Below are 26,160 nucleotides of genomic sequence, written 5' to 3'. Positions count from 1 at the left end.
AGAAATTCTGTCTACATTATAGAAGACTCACTCTACTGTGTTGTTCAGTATCCCTCATTTAATGAAATACAAAATAAAAATCTGAGTTCAGACTATGAAGAATAAATTCCCTGAAAAATGGATGCACTATCCTTTATCAGATAACAGCTATGTCTCTGAATACTTTTTACCCCCCTTGGCTATAAGGAAAATTGGAACTATTTTATACTCATGTTATTATCTGGCATTGTCGTTGGCTTTTTGAAAAATACTACCTTCTCTCATTGCTTACATGGAATTTGTATTCTTACTCTCATCTTAATGGTAGTGACATACTTGCATCTTTCATGGTAAGTTGCAATTGCTTTAGTAATAATCCCATAATAATAAGAGAAGTATATAAAATTCTAATACGTATCTAAGATCTTTAAGTTAATTTGTATAAATCAAAATAATATGTCAAATGACAAATATTTATATGCATTTTCTTCAAGACTTTTAAACATATAGAAAATACAAATTGTATGTAAAATGTTTTAAAATAGGGATGTCTAGGTGGCTCATTTGGTTAAGTTTCTGCCTTCAGCTCAGGTCATGATTTCAGGGTACTGGTATCAAGCCCCACGTCTGGAGCTTGCTTCTCCCTCTCTCTCTGCTCCTCACCCACCAGTCATGCTCTCTCTCTCAAATCATTTAAAAAATGCTTTAAAATAGAAGGAGGTTAGTTTTCTATTAAAAAATACTGTTTATTCATGTACCCAGACTATGTTGCTAGATTTTATGTATTTTACAACCATATGCCAAGCAACAATTTCTAATTATTTTATATACACATTGGGTTTATAATTTAAAACACATTTAAATGAGAAAATCCTTTGCCCTGAAGGAGTTTCATGTGTCATATAATAATAAAATAAAAGGCCAACATAAGAGCCCTCATTTATTCCACCTTCATGCCTATAATATTTTCTTCAAATAAAACATTTCAGAAACTTGAGTATTTACTGCTATATTTTTGTTTTTAAAAAGAATATGTTTTTTATTTTTAGACCATTTGCCTCTATTATGAGATATAATACTGGACCTACCTTCAGTTAAAATTATGTTGTAAAGCTATCATATAATTAAAAATTCAACGTCACTTAATATTTATAATACCAACACAATGAGCTTCGATATGATTGGATATGGTTGCTGTTAATTCAAATTGCTGACCAAGATTGTAAAAGAAAACATAAAATGCAAAAAACACACACACACACACAAAAAAAGAAAACATAAAATGGACATCACTAAATCTACTATTTTCTATTCTATGTAAAATGTACTAGGGTCTTCTTAAATGATTTATGCATTTGAAAGATAAAGCAAACAAATTTAAAATACCAATATTAAACAACCTTGCTTTAGTAACATTACCCATATACTGGATTATGATATGTGTTCACAATTTTAAGTCCTGTTCACATTTCTGCATCATAAAAAATTGTCCTCTTTAATTCATTTTTCATAGGGTGTCCAATGTAAAACATTTTAAAAGTATTGATTTACATTCACTTTTATATTAATTTTCTATGTAGTGTTGGCTGTTTTGCCAAGCTTTTAATAAGTTAAATAAAGGCTGCTTAAATAGTTATTAACACCCAAAATTCAGAAAGTGCTTTCTATTCCTAATTTGTGTTACTGTCAAGAGTCCACTATTTTCATTACAATGATTATATTAATATGAACATTGCTAATATGTTTGAAAATTATGTTTAAGTCTAAAGAGAAGTTAGAAAATAACAAGTAAAAACAAATGTTCCAAAGGTAATGCAAATAACTGCACATAAAAAAAACCTAAAAGATATTTTATCTGTTTTCACATGCTTGAAAAACACTGGCTTGAGGAGGCTAGCATCACAGAAAGTGAATATAGACACTATGCCATCAGATAGGCAGATATCTAAAATAAGCAAAATAGAAAAAAAAAAAACAGTTTCCTACTAGGATAAACTACCCCTCAAGCTACAGGGCAATTTCAGCAACAACTATGAAAAGAATTCTACACAATCACAATTCTCTGACACTATTCTTCAAACCAGTATTTGCTGTTTGTCATGTAGTAAGAAAACTCAGTGACAATGATTTATTGCTATGCATTCTTTTGGATCTTCATAAAATGTATTGCCATATACCTGTACATCCTGTAACAGGTTGGGTGGGAATAAAATTTTTCAAACTTATTGGTTATTTCTTAGCAGTCACTGTTTCTTTTCACAAACTTTATCAAAGGAATATGCTCAAAAATCTGTAATATTACAGTTCTCATTCTGAAACACACAGATCATAGTATATGCAAAGTTTAATGCAATTTGTAATGGCAGATCAGGCTTTATTTCACAGTCAAACTCACAGACTTTTTAGGATGGTAGAGTTGTAAACATTCAAGTCCATTAATTCACTAGGCAACCATAAAAAGACCATTGTGTAAAGCACACTGTATTGTGTGTAGCTTATGAATATGGTTCAAATCAATCCAATAGGTTTCATTCCAAAGTGGAAGAAAAACTTCATTCCTTTTCTCTGATTACACCTAAAAATTTATGGATACAAAATAGTGCCAGATTAATCAAAATTCATCCTTATGGAGAAGCATAACTTATTATTGATGGCAGGTCAATATCCACATCAATTCATACAATACTATATGTAAATTACACTGTACCAGCCATCAAGAAACAAATAAAAGGGCAAGAGGGCCCCTTCTCCATAGGAGTCTGAAATATAAATGAGAAAAACAGACATACATGCATGTAACTATTACAGAGCATAAGCAGGTGCAGGTGAACATAAACAGCAAAAAATAAATGTTGAGGGAATACATAGTGAGGGAATTATTTGGGGATATAGTTAATGATGGTTCATAAAATGCATTTTTAAACGTTTGCCTTTGGCAGAAAATAATATAAGGAAATGACTTTAAGAGTCTTTATCATCTGAATGATTAAATAACATGAATTTGAAATATCTGACTCAATTTAATATTCTGAAATGACTGTACTTTGAGAAGGTTTGTAAAGCTATTAGTGTATGTGTTTATATATTTACTGGGTTTAACAAAAAGAAACCAGTTCAAACTGTGGTAAGGAATGAAATCAGCCATAAGTGGGCAATTGCCCAGATTCTAATGAACATCAGGTTTGAAAAATAGTTATGTAACAAAGATTTAGAAACCGCTTTCTTCAATATTTTAAAAGGAATTATAAATCCCTGTCTGTATTTAATTAAACAATATTTGTAAATGCAAAAAAATAAAATGCTAAGAAATCATTCAGTCTTATGGAAGAACATTTTTCTCTTCAAACTCATTTATAAACACTAATCTAGTTCCAGTAGCAAAGATAAAATAGGATTAGAAGTAAGCAAACAAGAACATAGAACATAGAAGCTTAGATCTAGACAGCTCCAAAATCATTTATACAGGGAAAACCTGAAGCCAAAAGAGGTTACTGATTGCACTATAGTCACAGAGAGTGAGAGATCAAGGGCTAGAAATACAGATCTCATGACTGGAATTGTAGTGTGACTCTATCAAATAACACACTCTCAGAATTTAGTATTGTTGAAAAAGTTTCTTTATAATGGTAACAAGGCAAATAAGGTTTAATTTCATTAAGGAGAGTTCTATAAGTAGTACATAGTTCTACCTTTTCAGATCTTCTAAACTAGCTAAGGTTTTTACCTAAACAGAATTTAGCTAACCTGTTATTTCAATGGTTTTATGGATAATTCTCCTTTGCATAATCTTAGAAATAAAATTTGGAATATAATCTATCTAGAACCTCACAATATGACCTTATTTGGAAATAGGGTGTTGTAGAAATAATTAAGGTAAGGATAGAGATAAAAAGATACTGGATTAGAGTAGGCCTCAAATCCAGTTAGAATATCCTCATAAGAGACACAGAAAAAAACACTCAGAGACATAGAGAAAGCCATGTAACTACAGAGGCAGAGATTGGGATTATACCACCAAAAACTAAGGAATGACAGAAGCTGGAAAGAGCAAGGAAAAGATCCTCCCCTAGAGACTCAGGAGGGACCTCCCATCCAATACCTTGGTATCAGACATCTGGCCACCTGAATTGTGAGGGAATAAATTTCTGTTGTTTTAAAGTCACCCAGTTTTTGATGATTGTTACAGAAGCCCTAGGAAACTTAAGTAATAGTATTAAATGATTATTGTTTAACTTCAAGTATTCTTTTACTGTTATATAAGACACTCAAGGGATTTAGCCTTTTATAGACTATTTTTCTTTGTTTTCCATGTAAATTCCTCTTATACAAATTATTCTCATTCTTGGGTTTATTCTTACATTTGGTTCTTTCCTTTTCTGATTTTGTTGTTCTTTCATTGCTCTTGTTTGCTCATTTGTTAATGTCCAGTAGGAAAACTAATTATTTGTTTGCTGTATTGGTTACTTATTGGTTTCTGCCAGAGAGATTCTAAAGTAGGGGATGATCAAATAAAACCTTATGGCTGTTGGTAGGTTTAAATCTGGTTGAAATAGAAGTTATGATTTATACTATTTAATGGTTATAGGCATTTCTAGGGAATAATAAAAGACTTTTTATAAAAAAAAATATCTCAAAACTCTGGGTTAATAAAGTAAAACAAGTCTCTCTCCTGGAACAATGTAAAAAGCTTTTCTAAAAACAATGCTAATATTCACCATGAGTTCCCAAGAAGGGAAAATATTACACTGCACTCCCAGAATGAATTTAAGCATGTGATGTAGACACATATCCCACCACCACCACTTTTGGAGTTGAGGAAAAGGTTGAGGATAGTATCTCTTATCGGAAAGAAGAAAGATTTTTGGACCACAGTCAAATAGTAGATAAAAAAAAGTCCAAAAAGACCACTGCTTAGGGGTGGCTCACCAGATTTGCTAACAATTCTCAGGACACTCAAAGGAAAAGTAAGGATAATGATGTTCTTTGTTTCCTTCCCCTCTCTCTAAAACCCACAATACACACATAGGAACACCAGAGGCTCTTCCTGGAAGCAGTGTGTTACTTTTCCTCTTTTACACAATTTGTAAGCCACAAGGAGTAATGCTAAATGCTGAACATAAAGGATGAATAAAATACAACTCTTGATCTTCTGGAGAACTCCATGCAGTAACTTTTCTTCTCAAATTATAAAAGTTCCTATACTGGCTGGTGCTTAACAAACTCATATCCCCTTCTTAGGGAACACTCCCCACAGCTACCTTCTGAGATAATAGTCCTAGGTAAGCAAATTCTGGACCATATCACCCCACTCCCCTCTCCTTTACCATGGGCAAACTTATATAATTAGAGAGGGTGACCTGATCATAGTATGGTCTGGCATGCAGACTGAGGTGGCCTGACAAGAAAACCTTTGCCTGAGCAGAAACAAAAGAGGGCCAGTGTCTCCCCATTATGAATTTGGATAATACAGAGGTGGCCAGGCAGTCAATATCAGGAAAAGACACTGACTCAGGGAGAGCCCATGTTAACAAAACAAATCAAGTAAATGTGTCATGAATTTCTGCTAAGTTAAGGGAGGTTGACAACAAAAATAACCATGGATGGCTCTAGGATGACCATGGGACGTTAAGTGACCTTCAATATCAGCCTCCATGAGGCACAGCTATACTGATGTCCCAAAAATTCCTGTGAGATTTCAAGCTCCCTTACTGAAACATGTCATTTGGTCTCCCCGCTTCATGCTTGTGTTTAAAAACACAGACAGATCATACCATTCCTTTCCTTTCCTCAAAACCCTCTAGCATCTTCCTAGCTCAGTCAGAGTAAAAACTAAGTCTTCCAAGACTCTTCACTCTGCCTCCAGGGACAGTGGCTTCTGACATTCCTGGAAGAGGCCAAGTATTTGCTCTTGGCATTTCCTGTTTCGACCAATGTTCCTCCACCAGCTGACTACAGAGCTCACTCCCACACTTCCTTTAGACCTCTGTTCAAATGTCACTAAAGTCAGAGATGCTTTTTCACTGACTACCTGATATAAAATAGCAACATCCACTCCTCAGCACAAATCACGACCTGAACATTTTCTCTGTGTGTGTATACAATTATAATTGTCTCATTCTCCTATTAGAATGTGAGCTCCATATGGACAAGCCCCATAGGAACAAGGGGAATTTTTGTTATTCCTTTGTAAAATATCCATCTAATATATAAAAGGAGACCATACACTAAATGCTAATCATTGAACTATTCCAATTTAAGATATTGCCAATGAAAATTAACCCCAATGGTAAAATAATGTTCTCTTAATATACCTTATAATAGTAAATTGGAATATCATATAAATGACATTTGAGTTACTAGAGCTATCATCTCCAATGGATAGGGCTAAGAAGTTTCAGATTTCACTATACAAAGCCATGTGGATATCAGTAAAGATAAATTTTTCAATGCAATGATATATATTAAGATATCACACTTCAAAAATAAATACATTTGGTTATGTAACATGTAAACTTTCACATGACTTTTTAATTAGAGAAAATATAGACTCTAAGGGGGCTATAGTATCATTAAAAATTAATCTGAGTTATATGGCTAACTTCTCTACAACCAAAAAAAATCTTTGTTTCTTAAACTGGTGATGAGTACATAGCTGCTTTTATACTCTCCTTAACTTATGACTGAAAAAATTTCGTAGTGTTTTTTTTTTAATTCAGGAAGGCAAATTTTAGTGAAGCAAATAAAGTAAAAGTATTTAGTATGTGATGAGAGTGAAAGGAAGATACTTTTTAAAACTTTACTTACTGTAAAGTAGTACAAAGAACTGGTTCAGGGCCTAGGTTCTGGAGTCACACAGCCTGAATGGAATCTGCTCTGACACTAGCCATGTGGCATTAAAATGTACCAAACTGGGAAGCCCCAGTGGCGCAGCGGTTTAGCGCCACCTGCAGCCCAGGGCGTGATCCTGGAGACCCTGGATCGAGTCCCACATCAGGCTCTCTGTATGATGCCTGCTTCTCCCTCTGCCTGTGTCTCTGTCTCTCTCTCTCTCTCTGTCTCTATGAATAAAATAAATAAATAAATAAATCTTTAAAAAAATAAATAAAAATAAATAAATAAATAAATAAATAAAATGTAGCAAGCTGGGCAGCCCGGGTGGCACAGTGGTTTAGTGCCTGCCTTCAACCCAGGGCGTGATCCTGGAGACCCCAGATCGACTCCCACGTCAGGCTCCTCCCTGAATGGAGCCTGCTTCTCCCTCTGCCTGTGTGTCTGCCTCTCTCTCTCTGTCTCTCATGAATAAATAAATGAAAATAAAAAAAAAAGAAACTTGTACTCAGCTGATTTAAAAAAATAAAACATTAAAAAAATAAAATGTAGCAAACTACTTAACCTTTCTGAGCCTCAAGCTCCTCATTGATAAAATGCAAACAATGCTGACACTACTAATAAAGATACACTAATTGCATGTGAATATATCAAAATCTTAGAATATTTCCTGAATGATAGTAAATGCTAACTTTATAAATTTCTTATTATTTTTAAATGTTTTTAAAGATGCCTATGAGGCACCTATGAATACAACTGGAGAAAGTCTGAATCTCAAGAGAGGTCTGAGGTGGAAATATAAATTTAGGCATCAAAGAGACATACACACACTTGATCTCAGAATATTGCCTAGCAAATAATATGTACCATATAAATGTTAGAATGTTAACTATTACTATTTTTAGTGAGCATTTCAGAAGTTAATTGAATTTAAGCTTATTAAAATCAAGTTGACACTTAAATGCATATAGTACGAGCTTACTAAAGACTTAATGAATATTTTTAAAGAATTATTTTTATAATTCTTTCTGGTAACTTTTTAAAAGTTGTTTTTAATAGTTTATTATATACCCAAAGGTAAAATAAATATTTTATTCTTTACATAAACATTTGTGAGGAATCCAGAAATACTTGCTTGACAATCACATATACTTTTTGGTAGTATTATTTTACAAGAAAAATACAAAATCATTATGTATCACATTTACATATTGGCTTGTTAAATTTTTTTTTTAGGTTTTTAGAGTTTGATTACTACCTACAAAATAAAACAAAATTAGCATATCCATGAAATGAAGCTATGCCTCTATTGATCCAACTACCACAATTTATTCCTTATTTTCCCTCCACAACACATTTCTTATGTTAATCATTTTTGGGAAAATACACAAGAAACTTTTGGTCAATGATTTCATCAAATTGGAAACATTTTCTAGATATAAAAGAAATAACTTAGGTGACGAGATTTAACAAAAGACATTCCCTGAAATGTCACACATAGACAGGATATGGCCTTAAAAGTTCAAGACTTGCTGAGTTCATGTAGGAAATGATATTTATGAATTGTCAGGTATCTTTTCCTTGTCCCTGTTTTTTTTTTTTCCTCAATGAATCATTTCTTTTTCTTTCAAGTGTTTATTTAAATTCCAGGTAGCTAATATACAGTGTAATATTAATTTTAAGTGTAGAATTTAGTGATTTAATGCTTACATACAACACCCTGTGCTCATCACAAGTGACCTCCTTAATTTTCATCACCTATTTAACTCATCCCCCAACCCACCAAGCTCCCGTCTGGTAACCATCAGTTTGTTCTCTATAGTCAAGAGTCTGTTTCTTGGTTTGACTCTCATTTTTCCCCCTGTGTTTGTTTTGTTTCTTAACTCCATATATTAGTGAAATCATATGGTATTTGTCTTTCCCTTACTGACTTATTTCAGTTAGTATAATACTCCTTAGCTTTATCCATGTCATTGCAAATGGCAAGATTTCATTATTTTTGATGGATGAGGAATACTATACTCCATTTTAAAAATTCTTTATCCATTCATCAGTTCGTGGAGACTTGGGCTTTTTCCATAATTTTGTATATCGTTGATGATGCTTATACAAACATCGGGATGCATGTGTCCTTTCAATTAGTATTTTTGTATTCTTTGGGTAAATACCTAGTAAGAAAATTGCTGGATCATAGGGTAGTTCTATTTTTAACTTTTTGAGGTACCTCCATACTGTTTGTTACAGTGGCTGTGCAACTTTGCAATTCCCACCAAAAGTGTAAGAGGGTTTCCCTTTCTCTGCATCCTCAGGAACACCTCTTGTTTCCTGTGTTGTTCATTATAGCCATTCTGACAGGTGTGAGCTGATATCTCATTATAGTTTTGATTTGTATTTCCCTGGTGAATGATATTGAGTTTCTTTTCATTTGTCTGTCCTTCATCTATATGTCTTCTTGGAAAAATGTCTATTCATGTCGTCTGATTTTTTAACTGGATTATTTGGTTATCAGATGTTGAGTTTGATAAGTTCTTTATAGATTTTGAATACTAACCCTTTATGAGATACATCATTTGCAAATATCTTCTCCCACTCCATTGGTTGCCCTTTAGTTTTGTTGTTTCTTTTTTTTTTTTTTTAAAGATTTTACTTATTTATTCATGAGAGACATAGAGAGAGAGGCAGACACGAAGGCAGAGACAGAAGCAGGCTCCATGCAAGGAGCCCAATGTGGGACTCCATCCCTGGTCTCCAGGATCACACCCTGGGCTGAAGGTAGGCACCAAACTGCTAAGCCACATGGGCATTCCAGTTTTGTTGTTTCTTCTGGTGTGCAGAAGCTCTTGATCTTGATGAATTCCAAATAGTTCGTTTTTGCGTTTGTTCTCCTTGCTTCAGGAGACACATCTAGTAAAAAGCGGCTATGGCTGATATCAAAGAGGTTACTGTCTATGTTGTCCTTTAGGATTTTAATGGTTTCCTGCCTCACATTTAGGTCTTCAATCCATTTTGAATTTATTTTTGTGTATGGTGTAAGAGAATGGTCCAGTTTCATTCTTCTGCGTGTTTCTTTCCAGTTTTCCCAACACAATTTGTTAAAGAGACTGTTTTTTTTTCATTGGATATTTTTTTCCTGCTTTGTTGAATATTAATTGACTATATAGTTATGGGTCCATTTCTGGATTTTCTATTCTTTTCTGCTGATCAATGTGTCTGTTTTTGTGCCAGTACCACACTGTCTTGAGGTGGTAACTAACCTTTTTGATTCATCATTTTAAAAAGAAAATAGAAATTTAAAAAATATAAGAATTTATATTTCTCAGATTATACTCAAAAGATGAATCTGAATTTAGTAGGTAAAATAAGATGATTACTAACAGTTAATAACAACAGTAATAATATTAGCTTTGATTTGAAAAAATTTTCAAATTTACTTATTCAGTTAATTTAGAATCAATTTCAATATAAATGATACATCTTATATGCCAACAAGCCATAGAAAAACAACCCAAAAGACAAGACTGGAGAGGAAGGGGAGCACTATCCAAGTCATTCACCTTCTAAACAAAACTAAAAAGGAAGTATGAATGTTGGTGGAAGGTTTAAAATGCATTTTAAAAATCTGCCACTGAAATATGCATGTATAAGATAACCCAACCTAAAAATGTTTGTTGATTTCTATTCATTTTATAGGCAGATGTACTTACTATTCTTCCACTGGAGTCTCTTACCTGCAGTAGAATTGCAGTAAAGCACATGATTTCAATCAGAAGAATAAGAGGAACTGAAAGGTAATTGATAAAGCTAGAAAGAACCCCAAGGAACAGAGAAAAAGGACAATTATCGCCAGATAATAGCAGAAGGAGAGAGATTGGTCCTCCCTTAATTTTGGTGTACACATCACAACATATCAATCAGTTCCCAGGCACAAACACAGCCAAAAAGGGCTTTTCTGGTTACAATTTCCCTAGTTCTGGAGGAATATTCCAAGAGTGAGGAAAAAGTAGCTACCCATCCAATGGCCACTTGAACCAACTCAGACAATTCTGAGAGTGACCTACAAGGTCATAAAATATCAGACTGTGATCTCAGGGTTTCTGCAATTGTGTGATATCACAGATACACACACACACACACACACACACACACACACTCTCACACATCTCCTAGACTGTATCTTTCCACACTGAAATTCTAAGGAAGAAATACACCCCTCATTGCTTCTCCTCCAATGTGGTTTTCCTCAAGGCAGGCAAACTTTCAAGAGTAGTTCAGAATTTCTTATGTTTATAAAGACTAGAATTTGCAGAGACATCTGATGACTTCAATAACAAATAGATATATTAACTATTTGTTGTTTCTGAAAAATTGTCATTTATGAATTTTCTGTTTCTGAGGGGAGAACAAGTTAATTTTATGCCTCAGAAAGCTTAAACAAGTATTGATAGCAAGTTTTCATAAGGGTTGGCAAAAAAGACCATATTCTGATAGTTTTCCTGACAGTATGGATTACTGTCAATGCTGCACTTAAAGGATTTTCAATGTTTTACACTTCATTTTTGTGAATGCAGCTAAGACAACTGATGATTTTCTCTTCTACCTGTCCAAATCTCTACTAATATAACAAAATTAGTATCTTAAAAGATATCATCTTTATGTATATAACTGAGGACTTACTTTATTCCATTATTTAATGGTATCACATAATTTAATAAATACTAGTATGTACTATTTATTATGACTAGGATGTGTTATTATATTGAGGAGAAAAATTTATTCTGAATAATTAAAAGTATTAATCTTCAAAAACAAAACAAAAGGCTTTCAAGTGAAATTAGAAAAAAAATCACAAAGGAAAGTCAGTATTTTTGAAAAAGTATTTTAAATAAAATGTTCAAATAAAATATCAGTTATTGGGGATCCCTGGGTGGCGCAGTGGTTTGGCGCCTGCCTTTGGCCCAGGGCATGATCCTGGAGACCCGGGATCGAATCCCACGTCGGGCTCCCAGTGCATGGAGCCTGCTTCTCCCTCTGCCTGTGTCTCTGCCTCTCTCTCTCTCTCTCTCTCTCTCTGTGACTATCATAAATAAATAAAAATTAAAAAAATATATCAGTTATTAACTAAGCTTAATATTCATATAATTAGTTTTATTTGTTTGCTTAACCTGTAAGAATAAAACGTTGTTATATATAAAATTGAGGATTTAGTACTCTACAGAATACATCAGAACATCAAACTTACAGAAAGTCTGGTCCATGAACCATGTAACTACAACAGACTACAATTTGATTCAAATATCACCACATTATATTTGAAGTAATTACTAAACTTAATAACATTTTAAGAAAACATTTTTCAAACATAGTATAATCTTATTCTTTAAAAAGTGCACTTAAACATAGTATAACCTATGTTTGCTGTTATTTTAGTTATAATCTTATTTTTAAACATAAACTTATATTAATAAGATCTGGTATTTAAAGGTAGTAAAATCTTATTGTTATAAAACATAAACCTGTGGTAGTAAGAGTTGTTAAACATAATTTTATTTTTTAAAAACATATATCTATGATAAGAGCAAATCACTCAATAAATATTGAACTCAGCATCTGAATTCATAAATTGTTGTCTTCAGCACATTCAAATTAGTCAGTTACTATATTTAGCAAGAGATAATAGAACTATAACTCCAAACACAGAAAGTCTAATGTAAAATCAACAGAATTTTTGTTTTTGTCTCTTAACTGGTTCCCTGACTGCATCTATAGTCTCCTAATATATGGACATTTCAGAAAAAGAAGCTCCCACACAACAAATAATTTTTAATTTTCTTCTGAACCTTTTTTCTCCCAAATCCATTCATACAGGACTGTTTTCATTTGCTTGCTGGTAAATCCAACAAAAAGTCCAGTCAATTTATCCATTACCATCTCCTTCTGACCTTCAAATACAGTTAGAAAAACAGAAAAGTTCAAAGCATTTGGAAAAGCAGTGAGCTTCAAAAGGATGCCAGTTGAGATGTTTTGTTGCAAAAAAATCTACTTCCTAGAAGTCAACAGATTAAACTCACTCACAGATGGAGGCAAGGATCTTCAGAAAATGAAAAATCTTTTTCCTGCTTCAATCAGCAGATTTAAAACGCTCCACATCCACAGTGGGGTAGATGTGGCCCTCATTGGTGAGATAATCAAGGGCTTGCTTGATGGCCCTGTCACTCATGCTGTGAAGCTGAGTCTGGAGCTCATGCACACTGTTGCCTTCCTATTGAGGACATTCAAGATTCAAAATGCAGGACTTCCTTGTGGATGAAGTGGAGATTGTGGTACTCGCCATAATTCTGGACCTCATCTATGTTTGATGGGACAACAGGCCAACTGGGCCCAGAGGCCACATGGTGGGCTTTATCCAGTATCATATGTGCATTGACCATTTCCAGAATATGCGTGGTGGACTCATTCATGTCCTCCAAAACACGGATGTTCAATACCTCAAGACCCTTTACTTCTTTAAAACATTTGAGAACACCAATCGCTTTGATATATACTCCTACTGGAAGAAGCAACATCCCCTATTTTGCTTTATTTCTTCCGAGCCACTGGTGGACCTCAATAAGCTTGGTGGTCACATCATCAATTCTATTTTAAAAATGTAGTTTGAAGCCCTATCTGCGTTCCTGATTATCCCCAGAATAGAGGCCTGGGAAACTTCAATTTTCCTAATCCTGAAGACATTGTCAACCAGGGTGGAGGTGAGCATTTGGTTTACACAACAAGGTAATATCCTAGATTCACATCCTGGATCGTGAGGCCTCAGTAGCAGTAGCTGCACGACCCTTAAATGACCATTCATTGCTTCCAAAAACTCCACCCACATCAGAGGTGCTGGCATAGGTCACAACCCCACTCGTATTAATCTTGAGGAGAGCTCAGACAGATTAGGAGATAGGTTTTGGCTCTAGCCAGTGAGTTCCTCAAGTGTGCTTTAACCTCTACAGAAGGCTATAATCAAATGCTTTGACGTGTTTTGATACAAAGAGCCTCATGTGACCTGTGGAGCCAATCACCTACCAGAACACTGCTGCTTCCAGCCAATCAGGACCTACCAGCTTCTCACCTGGTCCCATAATTCTTTGGACTTGTCTGGTAGTTGCTGTGCTATATTTTAAAGGCCCTGCATGTAGTTTCAAGCCTTTCTTGCTATCTTTATAAAAATGCATTTTTAGTAGGTACTCCTCTCCTTCATTCCTAAGTGCAACAACTTCTTGTATACTTACTTCTTAAATATTCATTTATTCACCCATTTCAATAGAAAATTTCAGAGCACACAGTGCACTATGGTAAAGAGCTGTAGGTTTACATGGCAGGGGTTCCAAAAATGGTTATGGTTCTCATAGAATTCATATTCTTGTTCAAATCATTAAGACTAAAAGCATTCTAGAAGAAATGACAAGACAGTCATCTTGGAATGATCATCATACTCAAAATGAGTCACATCTTACCACTGCCTTTTTAATTTTTTTATTACAGAATTATAATTTTCCAGTTATTCTGACAAATGTCTATAGGTAAAAATAAATAATATCATATATTTTGAACTTCTACATGAATACAAATAAACTATATTATTGTCAAGGTTCTATTAATAGGTCAGAGAGAAATACAAAATGTGGGCTCCATTATATATTAAGAAAAACGTGAATAAAATCAAAATACCATTTCTGTATATTTTTATGCAGTATTTTCTGAACTTTGGGTTGTAGAAATTTATAAGAATATATCCCAGAATGATTTCATATTACATTGAAAACGTAATTTTCCCCATAAAACATTTTATTTTGGTTAAAATTAACTTAAAGTTTTTGTTATGATGAATGAAGGACATCACTTAGTGGAATCCACCACTGGTAAAGAACTCCTTAAAAAACCCTTTGTGGTTAAAAAACAGCCTAAATGTATAGAGCTTTGAGTTCATTAGTACCTTCTCTCATTTATTTTACTGGTTAAAATAATTTTGCTATCTCAAAATACAAAAACATAAGAATAGTATATCTAAAACTTGTAGAATAAAAAACTGTATTTATTTCTCAGGTTAAAAATAAATAATATCAGAGCCATAATACTTAATTTGTTTTACAAATAAAATACACACTGATTGTTATCTGAGCATACAGATTGCCAAGTAAATGTAGATATTTAACTTCTGGGTCCATGTTTTATATAATGAAAGAGCACACAGTGCACTATGGTAAAGAGCTAGTAATATTTGTATTACTAAAAAAGTAAAAGTAATATTACAAAAAAGTAATATTTGTATTTTTAAAATTACACATTATTAAGATATTAGATTAACTATTTTTTAAATGTTTGCAAACTTATAATCAGACATTGCTGTTTTATTAGCTAACATCAGAATGCTAGTCAGAAAATCGTGAGGTTAAAATGATGTAAATGATTGTATTTCTAAAAACTACATACAGTATAAACTGAATGAATCATATAAAAGCAATAAGAATGACTTACCTGACAGGATTGCTGGTTAAAGAAACACGCAGAGATTCAAGGCAATTAAGAAGTTTCTCATCTGAAATACCAGATCGTAATTCGTGAACATATTCTTGTGAAGACAAGGTGCATTCATGTTTGCTGTTTTTCAGCCCTCCCTATAAAAAAATATCATTTTATATAAACAACAGGCTTTAAAATAACTTTGAACATAAAACAATGCATGAATAAGTACATATTTTACTGTAGAAAAAGATGAGCAGAGTGCTATGCACTTAAAAATTCCTGGTCATAGAATTGATGTGGTAAAATCATGTTATATATATCCCAACACTCTCCTCATCCTCATTTAAAAGGAAATTGCACTTCTAGTGCTCATATTCTAAACAGACTATGTACTTGAGATTGAGTGTCACTGACACGGATGCCTAAATTTATAATCCAGGCACTGGCATTAACATTACCTGATACTACTAAACCCACAGGATGAACATTTACAAATCATGTTAATTTACCTAGTTAAGATCCTTATATTCTATTTGAAAAAATACAGTGACCAAAATTTAATATAAAACCTTATCATGTTCCAAAACTATTGAAATATATCAGAGAATTAGCTTACCTCTAAAAACAAGTGAAAAGTTATTAAAATGAAAAACAATACAGTCTCGACTTAGCATGTTAATCTATTCACTAATTCCCAACTATTCCTTCCTATGTTACTCCCATGTTGTAGATTAATCTTAAAAAGTCATTAAATGCATTTATCTGATAATGACTAGTATTTAGCTCAATTTATAAAATACATAAAGTTATTTCTAGAATTTATTATCTCATCACAGCTCCTTAGCTTCATCACATTGCCATAACTACACAAGTAGTTTGGGGAAAAGACTGAGAGGAAAACATCATCAACACATTCATTATACTAATAATTCAGTTTCACATTCTAGATATGTATAATCATAACTGCCCCATTCCTATATTACAAATATATTCCTCTGAATTAAAATTCTAGTTTGAGTCATATTTTCCAAGTTCATACTAATCACACTTAGTTTCTGTAAGTACCCAAGCTAGAATAAGGAAAGCATTGTTTTTCAATTTGGTAGAAGGCATATCATTAGAGGATACAGAATTACAAAAAAAAAAAAAAAAATGTGTTGATAATAAGAAATGGATTCCATAAGGTTTCATCATGTTTGACTTTTATTGAGAAGACATCCTCAATATAGAAATTGTCAATCATTCTCAATGTCTAAATTTTTTAAAATTCCATTGAATAGTAAGTAAATGTTTGAAGTCTGATAACGTCTTCTGTAGGGGAATTGTGTTCCCTTATAGTGCTGTAGCACTATCACTATTACAACACTTAAGACATTGGGGTAGGGGGTCATTATTTGCGTCTATCACTCTTCTAGACTTGTAACTCCATATATGCGAAGTATCTAACACAATGACTTGATTTAGTGAGCCTCAAAGGAAGTGTGCTATTATTGAATCTAACCATAACAATTACAGAACAAGGAATACAATTTCATAGTTAGCTCCCATATTTTCTGTAATGTGCACAACTTTATTTTTCTTGATTTGTTACGAATTACAGATGTTCAAGACTTCTACTGAATGGATCATTACATGGCAAAGTAAAAACATCCCCATGAAATCCTTTCCACATTTCTATAACTTATTTACTCAACTCTTAAGACTGTAGATCCACAAAGAATGATAGCAAGTAAACATTTAGAGTATAAAATGTTGCGAGTCTGCAGTCATAGGCCACTTTCATATGACCCTCAAACTCATTCTCTTAATGGATAACAAGGCCCTATTGACTCTTCCCTGGAGGCTTGTACATGAGTTTATTACTGTAGAATATAAACCTTTATATTTGCTGTTTTTTCTGCCTGAAGGATTCTTACTCCTGACATCTCCATTACTAACTCATCGTCTAAGTCTCAGCCCAATAGTCCTCAACCCACCACATGAATCATCTCATCATTTTAAATTTCAATTATAGTATTAGGTCTATGTAACCTTATATTGTTTAGTACTTTACTTGTTTACTGTGTCTTCCTCATTAAAACATAAGCTCTATGAGGCAGGAATCTTGTCAACCTTGTTCACCACTGTATCTTCAGATATTAACACAATGCTTGGCACACAGTAAGTACTCAAAGCATATTTCTTTTTTTTTTTTAAAGTAGGCTCCATGCTGAGGGCTTGAACATGGAGCTTGAATTCACAATCCTGAGATCAAGACCTGAGCTGAGATCAAGAGTTGGATGTTTAACCAAGTGAGCCACTCAAGTGCCCCTCAAAACATTTCTTGAATGAATGGATAGATGAACTGATTGTGAATAAACAAATAGGTGAATGTCTCATGAGTTTCAACATGCTGAAGCTTCAAAACTCAGGTTAGTTTTACCTCACAATATTATGGTTCTGAGATATTCCATTACCATATACTCAGAAATGCTAGTGTAGAACAGGTAAATTGAGACAATGTATGGCAGGCATCCTAGAAAGAGCTCAAAGTGTCACTGAGTTTTAATTGTGACCACTTCACTTATCTTCTAGGTAATTATTGACCAGACTATTCAACTAATCCCTATAAACCTATTTGCATATTCATGATATAGGGGATCATATTTATTATAAACCTACCCTCATGTTTATTAAAAGGATTAAGACAATGCATATAAAGAGTTAAAACAGGCATTTCCTATGTGTTATCTCATAAACACAGTAAGTTACTCAGAAATGTTTGTTTCCTTCTTCTATCTAGTCATAGCTGAGATATTTATTTCTCATGGAACAACTGGGCCAGGCTTGGGACTCCCTACTCCCCCAACTCTTATAAACAGGCTTAAATATGTAATTTAGGATACTCTGTGGTTATAAGGACTGGTAGCAATAAAATGGAGCAATATAAAAAATATATAACCTTGTAAAACAAATAACTTTTACCAAGCTTTCAAGGGTTTTAATGTAAGTTCATAATTGAAGATTATGAAAACAATAGTACACAAAGGATGAGCTGACTGTTATATATCAGCTCATCTAATAACATCATTACAGAAATAGAAAATCATGGTGACAGTCCAAGTTCCCTTAATTAGTGAGGTTTCAAGAATAAAACACTAATATTCTGGTACTCTGGTTATTTCTTTTTTCCACCACATGTCCCTTTCTCCCAATATTGTATAAAAAATTAAAGCACTAAGTATTGAATTATAAAATCTCTATTCTAAATGACAAAATATCTTCAGCACAATCAATATGCTGCAATAAAATGTTAAAGAAATCATGGAAAAACTAAACAGTGCAATAAACTAATTCTCACTATATTTAATAGGGCTATAATCCAAGAATGACATTATTAACATCCTGTTCTGATACTGAACAAAGGAAACAACTAGATAATGGAGAGATAATAATGAGAATTTTAATTAGCTGCTCTGTATGAGATTAATGAAAATTACCACTGTGCCCATTTGATCTTTAAAAAATAATGCAGACAAAGTTAGCAATTAGCATATATCATGCCATTCCAAAGCTAGGTTAACAAAAAGCTTTCCTAATTTGAAGCAATTCCTTAATTTGAAAATCATTAGGACAGAGATACTTGTCACTGTGACTGTGCCTATATTACTCTAGGATACTACACAAAAAAACAAAAGATATTTTGGGCCAGTTTAATGTTTACATACCCTTAATTCTGACATGAAATGTTAGTATTAAAATCAAATAATACTCTTAAAAGAACATTTTAGGTTTGCATTGGAGATACTACTTCTCATATCACTATTTTTTAAATTTAGTTTTACTTTAATTCTAATTAGAAAACATACTGTTCTATTACTTTCACATGCAACATGGTAATTCAACTTTTAAATACAACACCCAGTACTCAACACAAGTGCACTCCTTAATCCCCACGACCTATGTAATCCACCCTCCTTTCACCTCATTTACAACTTCTCTGGTAACCATCCTTTCTTCTCCTTAAATAAAAGTCCATTTCTTGATTGGTGTGTGTATGTGTGTGTGTGTGTGTGTGTGTGTGTGTGTTTTATTTGTTCCCTAGTACTTGCTTCCATTGCTTCATTAAATTCCACAAGTGAAATTTTATATTTGTCCTTCTTTGATGGATGTCTTTCACTCAGAATAATACTATGTAGTTCCATTCATGTCATTGCAAATGACAAGATTTCATTCTTTTTTTATGGCTGAGTAATTGTTCATTGTATATACCACAACTTTTTTAACCATTCCTCAGGTGATGGACTATTTTTGAATTTGGCTATTGTTGATAATGATACTCTAAACATAGAGGTGCATGTATACATTTGAGTATTTTTTAACTTTGGGGGTAAATATCTAGTAGTGACAATATTGGATCATAGTGACAATATTGGATCATAGTGACAATATTGGATCATTTCTAACTTTTGGACGAAACTCCATTCTGTTTTCCATAGTGACTATATCAGTTTGCATTACTACCAACAGTATAAAAGGAGTTCCCTCTCTCCCCATCTTCTCAATACCTCCTATTTCTTGTGATGTTTATTTTAGCCAATCATACAGATGTGAAATGATAGCTCATTGTAGTTTCGATTTGCATTTCCCTGATGATAGGTGATGTTGAGGATATTTTCATAGTTCTCTTGGCCATCTGTAAGCGTTTTATATAAAAATGTCTATTCAAGTCTTCTAAGATTTTTTTAACTGAATTATTTGATTTTTGGGTATTGAGATTCATAAATTCTTTATAGTTTCAGATACTGACCCTTTGTCAGATACATGATTTGTATGTATGTTCTTATATCCTGTAAGTTACGTTTTATTTTTTTTGTTATTTCCTTTGCTAAGCATAAGCTTTTTATTTTGATGTAGTCCCAAGAATTTTACTTTTGTTTCCCTTGCCACAGGAGATAGATCAAGAAAAAAGATGCTACAGCCAATATCAAAGAGGTCGCTACCTATCTTCTCCTCTAGAAATTTGATGCTTACAGATCTCACAAGTAGAGATTTAATCCATTTTGAATTTCTATTTGTGTATGGAATAAGAAAGTGGTCCAGTTTCATTATTTTCCAAGTTGCTATCCAGTTTTCCAAACACCATTTCTTGAAGACACTGTCTTTTTCCCATTGAATAGTCTTTCTTGTTTGATCCAACATTAATTGACCATAGCGTTGAGGAAAAAATCTCTGGATTTTCTATCCTATTTCAAAGATGTATCTATTTTTATGACAATTTTGATCACTAGAATTTTGTAATATAATTTAAAGTGAGGAATTATGATGCCTCTACCTTTTCTTTTTCAAAGTTGCATTAACTATGCCATGTGTTTTGTGATTCCATTCAAACTTTAGGATTTTTTGTTCTAGCTCTGTGAAAAATGCTGTTGGTATTTTGATAGGGATTGCAGTAAATATGAACATAATTTGGGGTAACAGACATTTTAACATCTTTGTTCTTCTAGTTCATAAGTATGGACTGTCCTTTCATTTCATTGTGTAGTATATTTCTTTGTATTTTCTTTTTTTTTTAGAGAGATCAAGCACGGGGGTGGGAGGGCAGAGGGAGGGAGACCATCTTAAGCAGGCTCCACACTCAGCATAGAGTCCAACATAGAGCTTGATCTCATGACCCTGAAAACATGGCCTGACCTGAAATCAAGAATCCAACGCTTAACCATCTGAACCAATCATGTGCTTCTCATTATTCAATTTCTTTCATCAGTGTTTTATAATTTTCAGAATACAGGTCATTCAACTTTTTGGTTAGGTTTATTACTAGGTACTTATTGTTTTTGGTACAATTATAAACGGGATTGATTCCTTATTTTCTCTTTCTGCTGATTCATTATGGGTATATTATAATGCAACAGATTTCTTTAGGTTGATTTTGTATCCAGTGATTGAACTGAATTTGTATATCAGATCCAGCAGTTTTTTTTGGTGATATCTTTACATTTCTCTATATAGAGTATCATGTCACCTACAAATAGTAAAAATTTTATTTCTTCCTTGATGATTCAGATACCTTTATTTCTTCTAATTGTCTTATTGCTGTGGCTAGGACTTCCAGTACTATGTTAAGTGGTAAGAGTGTACATCCCTGTCTTATTCTTGACCATGGAGGAAAGTTCTCAGTTTTCCCCCATTGAGGATTATATTAGATGTGCGTTTGTCATATATGGTCTTTATTATGCTGAGGTATGTTCCCTTTAAACCTATCATGTTAAGGGCTTTTATCATAAATGAATGCTGTACTATGTCAAATCCTTCTTCTACATCTATTAAAGTGATCATATTGTCCTCATCCTTTCTTTTATTAATATGGCATATAATCATTGATTTGCAAAGATTGAACCACATATGCAATGCAGAAATAAATCCCATTTGGTCACAGTAAATGATTTTATAATGTATTGTTGAATTGTTTGCTAGGATTTCATTAAAAATTTTTATCCATGTACATTAGGATATTCACCCATAGTTCTCTTTTTTAGTGGAGTCTCCACTAACTATCATTATAAGGGTAATGCTGGCCACACAGAATGGAAGGATTTGGAAGTTTTCCTTCCTTTTCTATGTTTTTGAATAGTCTGAAAAGAATAGGTATTAACTCTTCCTTAAATGTTGGGTATAATTTACCTGGGAAGCCATCTGGCCCTGACTTTTATTTGTTGGAAATCATTTAGTATTGATTCAATTTCTTTGCTGGTTATGCATCTGTTCAGGTTTTCTATTTCTTCCTCTTTCAATTTCAGTAGTTTATATGTTTCCAGGAATGCATCCATTTCTTCCAGATTGGATAATTTGTTGGCATATAGTTACTCATATAATTGTATTACTTCGGTGTTGATTGTGATATCTGTCATTCATGATTTTATTTATTTGGATCCTTTCTCTTTTCCTATTGATAAGTCTGACTAAGGGTTTCTCAATTTTATTAATTTTTGCAAAGAACCAGCTCCTGCTTTCATTGAGCTATTCTGTTGTTATTGGGTTTCATTTCTATATCATTTATTTCTGCTCTAATCTTTAATATAAAAACTTTAATAGAAAAGAAATACACGGAAACAAATGAAAATGAACATACAATGGCCCAAAACCTTTGGAATGCAGCAAAAGAAGCCCTAGGAGGGAAGTATATAGCACTACAAGCCTACCTCAAGAAGTAAGAAAAATCTCAAACAACCTCACTTTACTCCTAAAAGAGCTAAAGAAATAATAATAAATGATACTGAAAGATTATTTCTTTCATCTTTTTGGTTTGGTTTAGTCCTAGAAATCCTAATATTTTAAGTGCAATTGTAAATATGATTGTTTTTTAAATTTTTCTTTCTGCTACTTCATCACTGGTGTATAGAAATGAATACTGAAAGTTCTACTTCCTTACCTATTTGGATACATTTCTCTTTAATATTTTATTTATTTGTTTGAAAGAGAGTGAAAGTGAGAGTAAGAGAGATCACAGAGGAAGAGAAAGAGGGAGAAGCAGACTCACTGCTGAGCAGAGAGCCCAATGTGGGGCCTGATCCCAGGACTCTGAGATAATGACCTGAACCAAGGGCAGATGCTTAACTTACTGAGCCACCCGGGTGTCCCCCATTTTACTTATTTTTGTTGTCTGATTTCTGTGACTAGGACTTAAAATACTATGTATTTGGGAGCTCCCAGATTGGGTCATAAATATTTACAATTGTTTTTTCTTGTCCCTTTTATTATTATATAGTGTCCATCTTTGTCTCGTTACAGTCTTTGTTTTAAAGTCTACTTTTTCTGATGTAAGTATTGCTACTCTGGTTTTCTTTGATACCCATATGCATGATAGATTTTTCTCCATCCTCTCATTTTCAATCTCTAGGTGTCTTTATGTCTAAAATGGGTCTCTTGTAGGCAGCATATAGATGCGTCTTATTTTTTTTAAATCCATTCTGACACCCTCTGTCTTTTGATTGGAATGTTTAGTTGATTCACCCTCAAAATAATTACTGATATTTATTTATTGCCATTTTATGTTTTGTAGTTGTTTCTGAAGATTTTGATCTTTCATGTTTTGCTGATTTTTATGGTGATATATTTGGCTTTCTCTTTTTCCTCTGCACATTTATTAATGGTTTTGGTTACCTTAGGGTTTGTATAAAACCTCCTCTGTATATATCTATCCATATTAAGTTGATAGCCATTTAAGTTTGAGTGTATTTTTTCTTCTATCCTCCCCATGTTCTAAGTATATGTTATTAGGTTTTTATATCCTATTATTGTTTGTTCATTGATTTTTTACAAAAATATTCATTTTTTCTGATTTTTTTGTTTCACACCTCAAAAGTGTCATGGTTGGTTGTCTCCATTCCACTCAAAGTGTCCCTTTTAATATTTCTTGCAGAGCTGGATGAGTGGTCATGAACTCCTTTAATTTTTGTTTATCTGGGAAACTCTTTTCCCTCTCCTTCTAATCTGAAAGATAGCCTTGCTAGACAGAATATTCTTGGCTGCAAATTTTTCCCATTCACCACTTTGAATACATCATGCCACTCCCTCCAGAGTTGAAATGTTTCTGTTGAAAACTCTCCTGCTAATTGTATGGGTTTTCCCTTGCATATTACTGACTTCTTTTGCCTTGCTGCTATTAAGACTTTTTATCATGGTATTTTGCCAATTATAATACTTCTTACTGTGAATCCACCTTTGTAGATTTTCTTGGGGGTTCTCTGTAGCTCCTAGATCTAGATATCTGTTTCATTCCCCAGAACAGTGAAGTTTTCAGCTATTATTTCCTCAGATAAATTTTTTTCCACCTTTTCTCTCTCTTCTTCTTCTTCTGGACTCCTATAATACAAATGTTAGTACACTTGATGGAGTCAGTATCCCCTAAGTTTATTCTCATTTTGAATAATTCATTTCTCTTTTGTTCAGCTTGATTACTTTCAATTACTCTGTTTTCCAAGTCAGTAATTCCTTTTGTTCCCTCTTCCATCCTGACATTCCATCAAGAATGTTTCTCATTTCATTTATTGTGTCCTTTATCTCTGCTCTGTTATTCCTTATCTCTGTGTTAAGGGTGTCACTTATGTCTTCAACTCTTTTCTCAAGTCCAGTGAGTATCCTTATGATTATTACTATATATCCTCTCCCAGGCATATCACTTATTTCTGTTTCATTTACCTCTCTGGCAGTAGCTTTGACCTGTTCTTTCATTTGGGATAAATTTCTCTACCTCCATTTTTTTTCTGCTTCTCTGTGACTGTTGCTGTGGTTAAGAAAGTTAATTGTGTCTTCTGCACATGAAAGTAGTGACTTTATGAAGGAAAGGTCCTAGGGTGCCATGCAGTGCAGTGTACCCCCATTCACCAGAACCTGACCCTTCAGGAGAGTATCCTATGTGTGTTGCTTATGCCCTACTCTCTTGTGTCTGAGTCACTTTTCCTTTCAGGGCAGTGATCAGCACTGAGTGTTGAGCACTGAGCCCACCTGTTGTGGGCTTTTCTCCTCCCTGTGGTGTTAGTAGGACTAATGCCAGCCAGCTCTGTGGGGTGTGCCTGTTAGGGAACTAGGAAGTGAGGTAGCAGTAATAGCAAATTTGTGTTGAGTTGCTAGTCCTATGCTGAATCCCTCAATGCACTGTAGTGAATGAGTACTGCATGCCAGAGCTGCCAAGGGTACATGGCTGCATACAGCTGGGTCCAGCATGTGAAGGTTCCTGGGGGTGCACAACTGGGTACGATATGGCAGTTGGGCCCAGCATGGCAGCTCCATGCAGTGTGAATGGGGGCAGCCATACCCCTGGCAGCTGGGCATCATGCAGAATAATAAGTGGGTATGCACAAATGAGTGCAGGGTACTATGCTTTCCCTTGCATAGCTGGGCACAGGTGGCTTGGAACTATACATCGCAGCTCCCTGATGCAGCACAAACATGGCTAGGGACATGCAGTTAGGTGGCATACATGATAGTGCCTGGGGTGCAAAGCTGGACAACATGGGGGATTGTGCAGTACACTGCGGCAGCTGTACACTGGTGGCTGGTCTCTGATTAGGGTACATGTGCATCTTTAACAAAATTTTCGAGAAGGCTAGGAATGAGCTATTCCTCAGGAGAACTTTTGGGCTTGGTATACTGCTAGGCGTTAGGTAGCAAAAGTCTGTACAGCCCTGCCTCTGGCAGGTAGCTCTGTGTATATGCTGGGAAGTGGGGCAAGTATCAGCTTCCTTATTTTTGGACAAGTCCACCAACATACTCTTAAGTATAAACAGATCTGTCTCCCATTTGGCACCAGCATTGTGAAAACTGGCATTTTTAAATTGCCTCTCCATGCAGGCTCCTTGTCTTAAAGGGTCACAACCTATCTATCACTCACCCTCAGGGCTCACTCATTGCTGAGTCCCCGGACATTAAAAGCTCTAGGTTACTAGTGTGACTGAGAGTTTTGTAAACTCTCAGACCTCAGCCCCTTCTGGTTTTCAAAGCCAAAAGTTATGGTGACTGGTCTTTCCTGAGTGAGCTCCTTGGATTGAGGACCTGTTTCTCTTCCCCTCTCTATGCAGCTCTGTTCCTCCTCTGGGCAGCCTCCCTTCCCCTTTCTGAGCTATGTAAACTTTCAGCTGCAGCTTCTTGTTTATATTTAGCTATGAAGTTTGTTCTGCCAATCTTTGGATTACATGCTTTGGTTTGTTAACTTGGATGTGGATATCTAGTTGAAAACAAGGGATAGAGTGAATTCAGAGTCCTCCTACTCTGGATCTTCCCAATTTCCCCTTAAAAGACTTTACCATCACTTCTGAATTTTGATTGACTTAGGCTTAGCATGGTCTGTCATTCTTCATTGTAAATAAA

At 34.1% G+C, this 26,160-nt stretch overlaps 1 protein-coding gene across 6 annotated transcripts in view; it reads right to left on the bottom strand.

Moving 5' to 3' along the window:
- Window positions 1-26,160, bottom strand: part of DIAPH2 (diaphanous related formin 2) — a 1,085,411-nt gene that overhangs the window by 776,202 nt on the left and 283,049 nt on the right. For all 6 annotated transcript variants that reach the window (XM_072744409.1, XM_072744404.1, XM_072744407.1 and 3 more), the window contains one exon: window positions 15,325-15,464. In XM_072744409.1, the coding sequence (XP_072600510.1) occupies window positions 15,325-15,464 (140 nt within the window). The remainder of the gene's footprint in view (window positions 1-15,324; window positions 15,465-26,160) is intronic.

The sequence above is a fragment of the Vulpes vulpes genome, chromosome X (genome assembly GCF_048418805.1).
Source record: "Vulpes vulpes isolate BD-2025 chromosome X, VulVul3, whole genome shotgun sequence".
In the NCBI taxonomy this organism is placed as follows: domain Eukaryota; kingdom Metazoa; phylum Chordata; class Mammalia; order Carnivora; family Canidae; genus Vulpes; species Vulpes vulpes.
This window is presented reverse-complemented; position numbering and strand designations above follow the sequence as displayed.